The 12,456-nt window shown below is 52.6% G+C and overlaps 3 protein-coding genes across 3 annotated transcripts; 2 read left to right on the top strand and 1 right to left on the bottom strand.

Annotated features, from left to right (window-relative positions):
• Positions 1–672: 672 nt before the first annotated feature.
• Positions 673–5,299, top strand: CGGC5_v008327 (uncharacterized protein; the record flags this gene model as incomplete). Its single annotated transcript, XM_032026057.1, has 12 exons — positions 673–908; positions 961–1,051; positions 1,101–1,172; positions 1,228–1,581; positions 1,636–1,848; positions 1,900–2,027; positions 2,081–2,525; positions 2,589–3,321; positions 3,374–4,710; positions 4,772–4,864; positions 4,918–4,983; positions 5,036–5,299. 12 exons carry the CDS (start codon positions 673–675, stop codon positions 5,297–5,299), a joined length of 4,032 nt encoding a protein of 1,343 aa, XP_031891731.1.
• A 2,792-nt stretch (positions 5,300–8,091) lies between these two features.
• CGGC5_v008326 (Lactose permease) lies at positions 8,092–9,889 on the top strand (the record flags this gene model as incomplete). The annotated part of the gene is made up of 5 exons (XM_032026046.1): positions 8,092–8,595; positions 8,655–8,699; positions 8,756–9,107; positions 9,168–9,447; positions 9,502–9,889. 5 exons carry the CDS (start codon positions 8,092–8,094, stop codon positions 9,887–9,889), a joined length of 1,569 nt encoding a protein of 522 aa, XP_031891987.1.
• Positions 9,890–10,141: 252 nt separating this feature from the next.
• Positions 10,142–11,539, bottom strand: CGGC5_v008325 (putative aminotransferase; the record flags this gene model as incomplete). The annotated part of the gene is made up of 1 exon (XM_032026035.1): positions 10,142–11,539. The coding sequence occupies one exon, from the start codon at positions 11,537–11,539 to the stop codon at positions 10,142–10,144; it is 1,398 nt and encodes a 465-aa protein (XP_031891988.1).
• Positions 11,540–12,456: the final 917 nt, after the last annotated feature.

The raw sequence follows: 12,456 nt of genomic DNA, 5'->3' as shown, positions 1-12,456 counted from the left end.
CAATTAAGCTTACATGGACAGCGAGCAGCCCACTTCACCTTCCATGTCCAGCTTGGAGAGCGAATCCCACCAGCAATAATCCGGCATAAAAGCCCAGTTCCGTGCATCGCCCCGCTCCGCGTGCACTCCGCCAAGCACACCGGGCCGAGCTGCTTGGCTCCCTCCGTCTCCCGACCCGGGGTTCGGATTCTGATGCAGGACATCAACGGGAGAGGAAGAGGCTTAACTCCCCGATTGTTACCGGTAGTTGAAGGATCGCGACCAGGGTCGTTGAAGAACCGTCGCTGAGGACTTCGCGATAGACGTTCTGGATGCCCTTCGCGGCTTTGGCTGTTCCCCACTCCCCCTTTCATAAGTCCCATCAACCCTGGACGTTCGGGTCCACGATCACTTCATGCACACTTGCCGGGTGCCATAAGGGCACCTCGCTTACTATCTTCATGAGTCCAGAGTCCTTAAGACTTAATCTTAAAAAAATAAACCTAAGTGATCATGAGGTCTTCGGCTGGAGAAATCCGTAAACAGGCAGCAGTTAATGGTGGTGGGTGGGTTCTGTTGATTCTTCACACCACTGAGGTCGACATGATCATATAAAACTAATTGACTGTATCATTTAGCAGTCTTCTTTGATGCCGTGATCGACACCGACGACAAGCACGCACATACAACACCATGTATTGGTGGACAACCGCTCTGCTTCTTGCGGGCTCCGGCTTGCTCACAGAGACCGTCGCGTTTCCCGCAAACTTCGACCACCGTCGCGATGACTCTCCCATCGAATCGCATCCGTTCGCGGACTTTGGGCCAGTCGGACCCTCTGTCGTGAAGCGCGCTGACAAGCCTGATTTGCGCATCTTGCCTCTCGGAGCATCCATCATGAGCGGTGTTGGATCCAGCAATGGCAACGGGTATTGACAAAGATAACGCGTTCTATGTTTTTCGTCAGCTAATATGTTCCAGCTTGAGGAAACCTCTGAGAGATGCCCTCCGATTCGACGGTTACGAAGTTGATATGGTCGGCGGTAGAAACTCGGGAACCATGAAGGACAATGTACGTTGCCTTTAATGTTCGTCACGACTCAGCTACTGAGTTGTCACAGGACCATGAAGCTGTTCCGGGCGATATTCTTACGGAGATCCGCACCCGGCTCCAGCACGCTCTTGGATACAAGGTAAGTGCTAATACTCAGTCATTCGTGGACATGCAATCAGCTAATACCCGGCAAGGCCAACGTGATCATCATCAACGGAGGCACGAACGATGCGGTGCGAAACATAGACACTGGTAATGCGTACAGTCGAATGAACGATATCCTCAACGACATCTGGAACTCTGAAGACATGGGCGAATCCTGCGTCATTCTATCCACCCTCCTTGACACGTCGGACCCAACTGGTACTGTCCAGCGAATCACGATCAACAACCAATACCGAACACTGGTCAACGACAGGAAGGGCGATGGCAAGTGCATAGTCCTGGCTGATATGGATCCTGAGGAAGGATCGCAGCATGGATGGATCGACGCTTGGGACACTTGGGGAGACTACACCGACAAGGAAGACCCTCATACGCATCCCAACGTAAGGCTCAATCACGAACCACCTCTTGTGACTTGGCTAACAGCAGACTTCCAGGACGAAGGGCATCGAAAGATGGCGTACATCTTCTACAAGGGCATTCTCAAAGTTCTTGCGACCGGCCAGGTTATGCCGCCATCTACTGAGTTCGAGGTGGCTGATCCAGTCTGCGACAAGTTTTCTGGCACCGGGCTTAATCCTGGTGGAAAGACGCAAAGAGGCACTGGCAACGACGACGACGTCTACCGTCACTACAGCGAAGAGATGGGAGTGAGTGAAATTACACGAAGCCTTTGTTTGAATGTCGGCTAACCCGAGTAGATCGTGTGGACTGCCGAAAGCGAGTGGGATCGAGACCAATGGCGATTCGCCCGGCTGTACTCGAATAAGTACGACGACTTCGTTGCTTGGGTCAAAGTCAGCAGTACCGAGAATGTGTTTGCTGTTTGGTAAGTTGGGACGAACTCCTTCCTTTGGATGTTGTCGGCTAACACCCTACAAGGGCAAACTCGGCAGACGGAAAGGGCAACTTCGCCCAGGTTTCTGACCTCTCTCCGGGCATGTATTGCGAGCCTGCCGGCCAATACTTCATCGACATGAACGGCGACGGCCTAGACGACTTCGTATGCATTGACAGCAAGGGCAACGCACTTCTGTCGATCAACAACGGCGACGGCAACCGATCAGCAGGGAAGCCACCTTCATTTACGGCTCTCGGGCAGATCAAGACTGCCGAGACTTCGAGTCGATCCAACGTGCGCATGGGCGATATCGATGGCGATGGACGCGGCGATTACATTGTCATCGATAAGCTCGGCACTGTCACTGTCTGGCGCAACGGCTGGGTCGACGATAAGCCAAAGTACTGGCAAGCCCTGGGTACTCGATGGACCGATCAATACACTCGGGACATCACGGGAGTTCAATTCCACGACATCAACGGAGATGTAAGTTCGGCCTGCTTTTGATTTGAGAACATGTGAAAGAATTGGGATTAAGTACTCGCCTAGGGACGTGATGATTGGCTTTGGACCGACAAGACTGGTGCTACGACAACCTTCACCAACAGTCGCTCTTGCAAAAAGGGAGTGGAAGGGAACGGCCTCAACGTCGCCTGGCGTCAGGGCTTCTTTGAGACTGAAGGCACCGGTCCTACGCACAAGGGTGTTCCTGGCTATGTCACCAAGGACGAGTCCGATTTGCGCAAGCGCGTTCATTTCGCCCGAGTCTATGGTGGCTCCTCGTCTTTCGGCAACCTCTCCCTGAAGGACTACGTTTTCCTCGAACACACAAAGCTCTCGAACGGAAATCACAGCTTCAAGATGCGCATCTGGAAGAACACTGGAGGTGGCGCGTCTAAGCTGAAGATGGACGGTAACAAGTACTGCAACATGGTCGGACACGAGGACGGCCGTTCTGATTACGTGTGGGTATGGTCTAACGGCAAGATGGAGCTCTTCATGAACCGAGGCAAGAAGGCCATTTCCGACAACGATGCTGAAGGGTTCTGGGACTGGTCGCCCGGTGTGATCTGGACGCCCCCTTCAGCGATGCATCGACTGGACCTACATCTCGCGGATTGGGATGGCGACGGGGCGTGCGACATCATCTACGTCAACCCGGAAACAAACGCGCTCAGAGTCTTCATCAACAACTATCCTAAGTCAAACAAGTGGGAATTCAGCGAGACCTCCGCCCCGAGCCCAGGTTGTGGGGAGAAGAGAGGAGTTGGTATCAACGACTGTAAGTTTTCAAAAGTTCTGTCTGAGATGACAATGGGTGCTAATTATACTAGTGGCCGTCCGTTTTGCGGACTTGACGGGCAACAAGCGAGCCGATTTCCTGTGCCTCCGTCCAGATGGATACGTCTCGGGAGCTCTCCACCAAAATGACGGAAGCTTCAAGGACGTTGGCCAGATCAAAGTCGCCGAGGGCCATGACCGAGCCATGTTACGCTTTGCCGATGTCAACGGCGATGGTAAGGACGACTTCCTGTGGATCGAGAAGTTCTCGGGCGACACGTTTGTTTGGTACAATGGTGGCGAAGACAGCAGCCGGCCTCTGGGATCTGCGTTTTACTGGCGCCAGCAGACCGAAAAGGCTTATGCTGGTCTCGCCGCCGGCACTTGCCTCTTCTACACCGATCTTTCGGGCGACTGGCGTGCCGATGAGCATTACGTGCTCCAGTCCTTCAACAACGTTGCCGAGACGTCGTTCAGCCCGGCGTGTGGTCTGAGCAACGTCGAAGGCGATGATCCTGAGGGAGTGGTCGACCCTCAACTCCCTGTGAGACCGGACGACGATGGTGACGACGAGATTCCTGATGGCGTTTGTGCCTACCCAATCCTTGGCACGACGCAGTTGACGCTGAAGAACACCTGGGAGAATTCAGGCGCTGCTGACCATCTGAACAAGTATTTCAAGACACATGGCACGGATGGCTGGTCGACAAACTATCTGTACGACATTCTTGGCACCCAGCATGACTGTGGCGGCATCTTCTCAACAACTTGCACGCCGCCGACGTCGCAATGTTCCACATACGACCCCAACGAGGCATTCTTCGTCCACCAACAAATTGCCAACTTGCACAGCGGCATGTTCAAATGGTGGGGCATGATGGTGAACGACAGTGTCAGCGCTCTCGGCAGCGACATCACGGACATCGTGGACACGTACGGTACTCCCAGCGAAGATCCCGTCACCACGCTGAATATGCTCGTCGGCCTCTTCACCAGTCTGGCGGGAATAGCGGGAACGATCGGAGACGCTTTGCCTGGGACTACGGCAGCCGGCCTCGGAAAGTTTGTCAACCCGATGACTTTGATAGCCGGTGTCATTGCCATCACCGCTACTAACGACTTGAACGAGCCCACTATTGACCCCGAGGATCTCGAGAAGGATCTGAAGAAGAGCTACACCAAGATGTTCTCGGCAATTTCGGACAGGGCGAGGAGTACTCTTGAAGCCACGTTGAATGGAAAGCCGCTTTCCGGGGAGATGCTCGAGAGAGCCGGCGTGGCTTCAATGCAGGAGTATATCCAGCACCAGTTCGCTGATGGCGCATGGTTGAGTTCAGAGTTGATTGGCGACTTGGTGGATGCCATGGCGCAGAACGTCTTCCAGAAATTCGTAAGATTCTTCTCAATGCCTTTCCTTGATGTGGAGAATTGGTAGCTGACGAGTCGCACAGAGAGAGTATGCTTTGGTCAAAGCCATCAAGACCAACAACAAGAGACAGTACATCTTCCTCGTCACTGGACCGAAAGCGAAGGTAGTATACAACGTAAGTCATGTTCGCATCCACAGACGGGCTGGGAAGCTGACCACCTACTGCAGAATGAGCTGGTCTACATGAGTCAAGAGGCTTGCGAATCAATGTCAGCCCGTGTTTGGCACGATGATGTGAGTTGCCCCCACAGACACGAAGTACGCGCGATTCCTAATCCTCTTTCAGTTGTGCCTTGCGATGGGGTATACCGAAATCAACGTTGCCGACAAGCAGGTGTGGAAGACTATCGGAGACACGGAAGCCGACGGCATGAAGCAGTGGATCAAAGACTTCCGAGCGGCCATGGTCAACAACTACGAGTGCTACAAAAAGAAGGGGTCTGATGGCAAGCTGGATGATCCGGAGTTTCCGAAGCCTTTTGACGCGACTGCCACGATCGAATACCCGCAATGCTTTTGGAACATTTGGTCGCATGAAGACCTTGATTAAAAGAGAAGGAACGGTGGATTACAGCTGAACGGTTTTGGTCTTCTTTGTACATATTTCAACTCTGCTTCTCTCACTCTTTTGAGTTCTGTTTGTCAAATAATACGTAATATCCATGTCTCATTTACACAGGACATGCTTCCTTCAGGGCTTTTCATCTGTGGCACTGGATTCTGGCTCACGGACCAGCTCCTCTTCATGCCAATAGACTTCCCAGACTTTTACAATTTCAAAGAGGCGCCTCGGTAACCCAGACTATGGGCCGGTCTTCCGCCATTGCATCTCACCCCGGCTTTCTGTTAGCGACGTAGAGGTCAGTCGCGTCTTGGCAATCTCAACGATGGCCTGGGTAGGTGGGAGCCGTCACAAGTTATCCCGAAGATTCCCCTGCGCTTCCGAAGATCTCCCACCCTGGCTCGTGTGTGAGTCTGGTGATGACCGACGCGACAAGCGCTACGATTAGTATAAAGTAATCCTATTTGACTGAATATTGATTCTAGATTATTAGGGTCGGCTTACGAAGATTCCCTCCGTATCATTGACATGATGTCAACAAGAACGAAAGCTGTTGTCGCCGAGACTGTGGAACCCTCTTCGGGTGCTGTAGGGCGTCATGTAGGGCGCCACGACTACGAGAAGATGATATCTGGGCAGCCGTGAGTCCCACATGCATGGAATGCATTTTCCGCCTTTGCTGACAAATGTAAGGTACGACTGTCTAGCCCCAGCACTGATTGACTTGAGAAGACGTGCATGTCGGATAACACTCAAGTATAACAGCAACCTCCCTCCAGAGCCTCCGCCTGTGGCAGAGTCATCCTTCCGAAATACTCTGCTCCGAGAGATCTTTGGGAAGATTGGTGAGTCCCCACGGGTCGAAACCCCTTTGACAGTTGGGTACGGCTGCAACATTGAGGTCGGAGATGACTTTCTCGCTCAATCGAAGTAAGTGCTTCCTTACCCGTCGTCTTTCCCGCATTCCTGGAAATCTGACCAAGGTAGTCTCGTGATTCTTGACAATGCAATGGTCAAAATCGGCCACCGCGTTTCCTTCGGTCCATCTGTAACGATCATGACGGCGACGGACGGTAAAGGACCCGCCGATTCATGGCGGCGGCAGTGTGCTCAGCCAGTCTTTATCGGAGACGACTGTTGCATCGGCGCAAACGTGACCATCTTTCCAGGAGTATCAATTGGAAAAGGCTGCAAGATTGCTGCTGGAAGTTTCGTGCGAAACGACATACCAGATTTCTCAGTTGCATTGGGAGGACCGGCCAAAGTTGCGCCAAAGACGTCGAATTTGGGTTGTCGGTGACTCTCAGAAGCTGTCTCTTCTACCACCAAAGAACTTCATGGTAGCTGGCTCACGAAGCTGTCCTAGGAGGATGCGACAGTTGGCGAAGCGACAGCCGATGGACCTTGGTCGCGTGACGACTAAGGAACTCCGCTGGCATCGGCAACTTTTCAGAGCCTGCATCGCGGGTTTCTCCGCTGTTGAGCTGATGCTGTCATGCCGACATCTGGGCTGATGAAGAAGCTCTTGACATTCGCTTGGTGGTGGGCCTCCTAGCGAGTCTGTCGGCCCTGCATTCCGCCAGAAGTGGGCCAAAAGGAACACGGAGTTCTTCCCGAGCACTTGTCTTCCGGACTTCAGCCGAGACAGTCGCGGTCCTGACCAATAGCTACCAGGGCTGCTTTGTCTTGGGTAATTCTCCGCTTGGTTCTCGGATGGCTTTGGCGTTCAGGGGTACACGGTCTTTCTCTTGACCGCGACTCACGCGTCTCTTGGCCTCGCTGGGCAGATGCCGCGACACCCAGTTCTACGGCCCGTTCTATCTCCGGATGTAGCTATTCGAGTACGAAGAGAACGGCGCTGTTCCGAGGGCTGCTTCCGAGCCTGATTGTCCATGAAATCCCCGACCCGACCTGACGGTTGCTTGGCGCCGAGTGGCTCGATGTCGCCAGCCCAGTTTGGAGAAGTTAAAAGTGGAACAGTATGTCTTCTTGGGCATGAATGCCCGCTTGAGCGCATGATGGCCGCATCGCTCCAGTAAGTTGCAGTCTTTAGAATGAGATTCAGATGAAATGTTTCGGCCTAGAGCGCTGACTATGGGACTCTAGACCAGCAAAAGCCGCCCATTACTAGCCAAGTCGAATGGACGCAGCACTGCCAACACCACGATGAGCTAGCTAGCTGACATCGCAGCCGTCGCAACATATCCGCTAGCGATGACACAGAAATCTTGTATAATCATCCTACTTATGTCTCGGACTCTCGCACAACCCGCATCAACGGTTGCTGAGGGCGACAGTCCTCCGACCTGACCATGTTGGCGCTTCCAGCTGCCATTCGATGCTACGCCAAGCTAGAAGGGCCGTATGTCAACCCCGGTCTGCATCGTGGAGACCCCACAAGCTGACATCCACACCTAAGGTGAGCGGCATGGCATCGTGCCCCTTTTACCGCAGTCCGCGCGCAGCAATTGCGATGTCTAGAACCTGTGTCCCACTGAAGCTGAGATGGGGGTGGAATCTCTGGGGTTGGATGGATTCTCCGGGGCTGGGCCACAGTGTTTCGGGCAACCCACTCGCTGGTTCAACTCTGACGACATGAAAGCCAACAGTGGTACGGTTTCTTGGCCTCGGCCGCGTCGTGACCCAACAGGCGGTTGCGATTTAAGTCCCGAGCGCTCCCTCGAACTTCAAGCCAACGCCGGTTCGCTTGTCTCTCACCAATCTCATCGACTTTCCAAAATCCTTCCGTATTGTTTGGCGACCCCCACATCAGCGTTGACATGAAGCAGCCGTCAGGTGGAGAAGCCAAGGCCGTTGGCCATGAATTGGCCAGTGTTCTTCCCAACGATGGCATTCCATGGTGGAAGAAGAGTCATCTGATCAAGCTCAACTTCTGCATTGTCTCCTTCATGCTGTTCACCAGCTCAAACGGCTTCGATGGCTCTGTCATGAACGGCTTCCTGGCCTTGTCTCAGTGGAAAGACTTCATGGGCAATCCCACAGGTGCATGGCTTGGCTTCATCAACGCTATGTACTCTCTCGGAGCAGTCATTGGCTTTCCGCTCACCGCGATGCTTTGCAACCGCTGGGGCCGCAAAATCGGCCTTTGGCTCAGCGTGTTCATCTCCTTGGTCGGCACTGCACTGCAAACCGCTGCTCCGAATCAAGCTGCGTTCATTACCGCCCGTTTCTTGATGGGTGTTTCCCAGGGTCTTTCGGTTGGAGCGCCCCTGTTGATCGCCGAAAACGCGTTCCCCACGCACCGTGGAATTGCTTCAAGCATGGTCGGTCAAGCGATATCTTTGGACTTGATCTTGAGTCACCTAAGCTAACGAGAGAAAAGTACAATTCGGGCTGGTACGTCGGTGCAATTGTTGCTGCGTGGGCGGTACGTCGTGAACTCTGTTCATTAGTCTCATGCAACTAAAGACTAATGTGTGATAGACCTTTGGCACAAGGAACATGGAGGGCTCAGCAGCCTGGCGTATTCCCTCTGGCCTGATGGCGCTGTTACCCTTGATGACTGTGCCTGCTCTGTTTCTCATGGATGAGTCCCCCCGATGGCTGGTATCTATGGATCGCGCGGACGAGGCAAGAATGAATCTTGCTAAGGCCCACTGTGGCGGCGATATCAATGCACCTCTTGTCACATTCGAAATGGTCGAGATTGAGGAGACTCTGAAGGCCGAAAAGCTTGCTAATGACAGCACATCCTGGGCTGATTTGTGGTCTACTCCTGGAAATCGTCATCGCCTTTGGATCTCTGTTTCGCTGGGCATCTTTGCCCAATGGTCTGGTAAGTGAAGTACCGTTTGGAGTCACTACACAGAATGGGACTAATAAGAGCATCGTGTAGGAAATGGAGTGGTATCGTATTACTTGGCGATCATTCTGGAGTCTGTCGGTATTACCTCAGTCACGGATCAGACACTCATCTCCGGATGCCTTCAGATCTGGAATCTTATTTGGTCCGCGGCGGCTGCCATCTGTGTCGACAAAGTTGGACGCAAAGCTTTGTTCATGGCTAGTGGTATCATCATGCTCGTCTCGTACATCATTGTCACGGGTCTATCGGGAAGCTTCGCGACTAGCGGGAATGGTCCCACTGGAATTGCAGTTGTTCCATTTTTGTTCATGTAAGTCTTAACGCGTTCTACCTCTATTGTTATTTTTTGCTAATGTGTCTACAGCTACTTCCTCGGATACGATATTGCCCTCACACCCCTGGTGATCTCATACCCCGTTGAGATCTGGACGTACCAGATGAGAGCTCGCGGACTCGCAGTCTGCCAAATGGTCTCGCTTGGAGCCATCTTCTTCAACACCTTCATTAACCCCATCGCCCTGGACGCCATTCAGTGGAAGTACTATTTTGTCTTCGTTGCGATTTTGGTCGCAATGCTGGTGACGGTATGGTTCACTTACCCTGAGACTCGAGGACGAACACTCGAAAGCATCGCCTGGCTGTTTGATGGAGATGAGGCAAACGTTGGTATTGCCACCGCTGAGAACACACTCAAGAGCACCAACCAGCATATTGAGGACCATACTACGGACAAATCTCAGGAGAAGCAGTGATTGAAATTGCGAAACACTCGAAGAACTAACACATGCAACCACGCATGACGTGCAGCAATTACAAAGCAGCGTTGGCGATGTTTCTGTAGAAGGCAGAGTCAAGAAAAAGGCTTGATTAAATTCCATTTTCCGAATTCCTCTTAATAATGCTTCTATGACACGTCCAAGTGTTGCAGGTCTTTTTGTAAAAGCACTCAGGCTCTAATCTCCCTATCTGAATCTTCCTTTCTCTTGTTCGCGCCTCTAAAGTCATCAGCTTGGGAGAGCCAGCTTACCATCAGCATCTAGATAATCCTTAGCAATCACGTCAACTGCTCGTCTCAGCCTCGTCACAGATTCTCGGATCTCTTGCTCGGTGGCAATGAAAGGTGGCGACACCACAACTGAATCCATCTTCCAAGTTCCCGGGAACCCCATGTTCTTCAGCACAAGAACGCCCTGGTTCTCGACCGCTTCATCCACCACTCGATGTGAAAAGTCGTCGCCCATCGGGAAAGGTGTGCGCGTCGCCGGATCGCGCATGAACTCAACAGCCCACAGGAGCCCACGACCGCGGATGTTGCCTGTCAGTGGGTGTTGACCAAGCTCTTCGTGCAACAGCCTCCCAAGAAGCTCACCCTGCTTTCTCACATTTGACAGAAGGTCTTGCTCCTTGATAATCTTCTGAACTGCGAGCGCGGCTGCACATGATGTCGGATGTGCCTGGAACGTGTGTCCGCCTGCCAGCGCGCCTTGTGGCGTTGCAATCGTGTCGAAGATGCGTTGGTGAACTAAGACTCCAGAAACCGGGATAAAACCACCACCGAGCGACTTTCCGATCATTTGCAGATCAGGCCCGCTAATTTCCTCTTGCTGCCAGGCGTGAAGAGTGCCTGTCCTACCCATCCCACATAGAACTTCGTCAAGGACCAGCAATGCCCCATACTTGTCGCATATCTCTCGTACAGCCTTGAAGTAGCCCTTGACTGCAGGAACGGAGGCAAGTGTTGATCCTGCAACGGTTTCGGCGACAAAAGCTGCGACCGTGTCAGGCCCAAGACGCTGGAACTCTGCCTCAAGCTGATCTACCAGTCGCTCGAGATATGCTTCGTCAGACTCGCCGTTGAGCTTGCCGCGATAGGAGCAGCAGGCATCCACGAACGACACATTCTCAGACATCCAGTGCCGATAGATGTCACGGCGGCCTTCGTGTCCTGTGATACACAAAGCACCAAGGGTATTGCCATGATAGCTCTGCTTCCGTGCGATGAAGTTGATACGTTGCTTCTCTCCCTTCGCAGACCAATACTGAGTAACCAGCTTCAGCATAGCCTCGGTTGCTTCACTACCTGAGCCTAGGAAGATAGCTTTGCTGAGACCGCCAGGATTGCCTTCAAGGATGTATGAGGCTAGCTGTTCCGTCGTATCTTCACAAAACCCACCACCTGAGAATAGGTAGCCTATTTTGTTGAGTTGTTTGGTAACGGCTTCAGCTACCTCAGGTACATTATGCCCAAGACAGGCTACTCCAGGCCCTCCCGTGGCGTCGATAATGGTTCGCCCGTCATCGAGGGTCAAAGTCGTTCCCGAAGCTGAGACTATGCGCAGAGGCTTTTGAGAGAAGGAGCGGTGGAAGATGCTTGAAGTTTGGAAAAAGTCGTTTAAAGCCATTGTGAAAGCCCGAGAATATAGTTCATGAATACCGTTCTGTTGCAAGTCATGGGCTTCGGCCAGGGTTGGCAAGTTTTAAGGAGACTGCATGGAGAATGATAATTTCGATGTCAATCAAATTTATCATCTGAAAGGCAGAGCGATGTCGGTGAATGAATAGAAATGCCCCAAGGCTCCATCAACAACGAAGTCATAATTTAGATGGAAAGTTGCTTCTGCCACCAGCGATCTTAAGCCCCCCGACAACAGCCAATCAAGAAATGCGCGCCGGAACCGCTCTAGATCTGGGGTAACCTCTTAGTGTTGGGCACCTGCTGGCAAGGGGGGGCCTAGTCGCTGATGACATGCTTTATCTGGCGAGATACGACCCCAGCTATGCTTTCATCGCATGGGCCAATCAGAAAATGCCCGCCAGAACCGCCCGGCTAAACGCAGGCGGGGATACCCTCAATTCTGCAGCCCGTGTAGACTAGGGAAAGGTCTTCACCGCGATACGGTGACTACTTTGACCGCTTTTGGATAGGCGGGGTTGATGACCGAAAGCTTAGGTTCAGAGGATGAGGGGCTGACATGGCTACTCGATTCAAAGGAGCAACGTTGGTAACGTTCAGGAAGCATCTCCGATAAAGCGGAGCAAACTTATCTGCACTGCAAGGAAGGGGCTCCGGCCTGAACTGTACGGAGAGATAAGACCTAGAACCACACTACGCCGTCTTGCTCAACACTTCAATTACTTATTCGAATGTGCTTATGAGACGTGGATTCCGCCACCTTCGTGAACCATATGTACCTTAGATGAACACTTTTCTCCTTCTTTCTTTTGGTCTTCTGCTTTGACCCAGGCGATCAGCAACGTCTTGGTGTCTTGGCTCGTAAAGCAACCTAGGTCTGGTCATTGGGCAAGACTGAATGACGTC

The sequence above is a fragment of the Colletotrichum fructicola genome (genome assembly GCF_000319635.2).
Source record: "Colletotrichum fructicola Nara gc5 chromosome Unknown KSG_Nara_v1_contig04, whole genome shotgun sequence".
Classification (NCBI taxonomy): domain Eukaryota; kingdom Fungi; phylum Ascomycota; class Sordariomycetes; order Glomerellales; family Glomerellaceae; genus Colletotrichum; species Colletotrichum fructicola.
The sequence above is the reverse complement of the archived record's forward strand: the minus strand, read 5'-3'. Positions and strand labels throughout refer to the sequence as shown.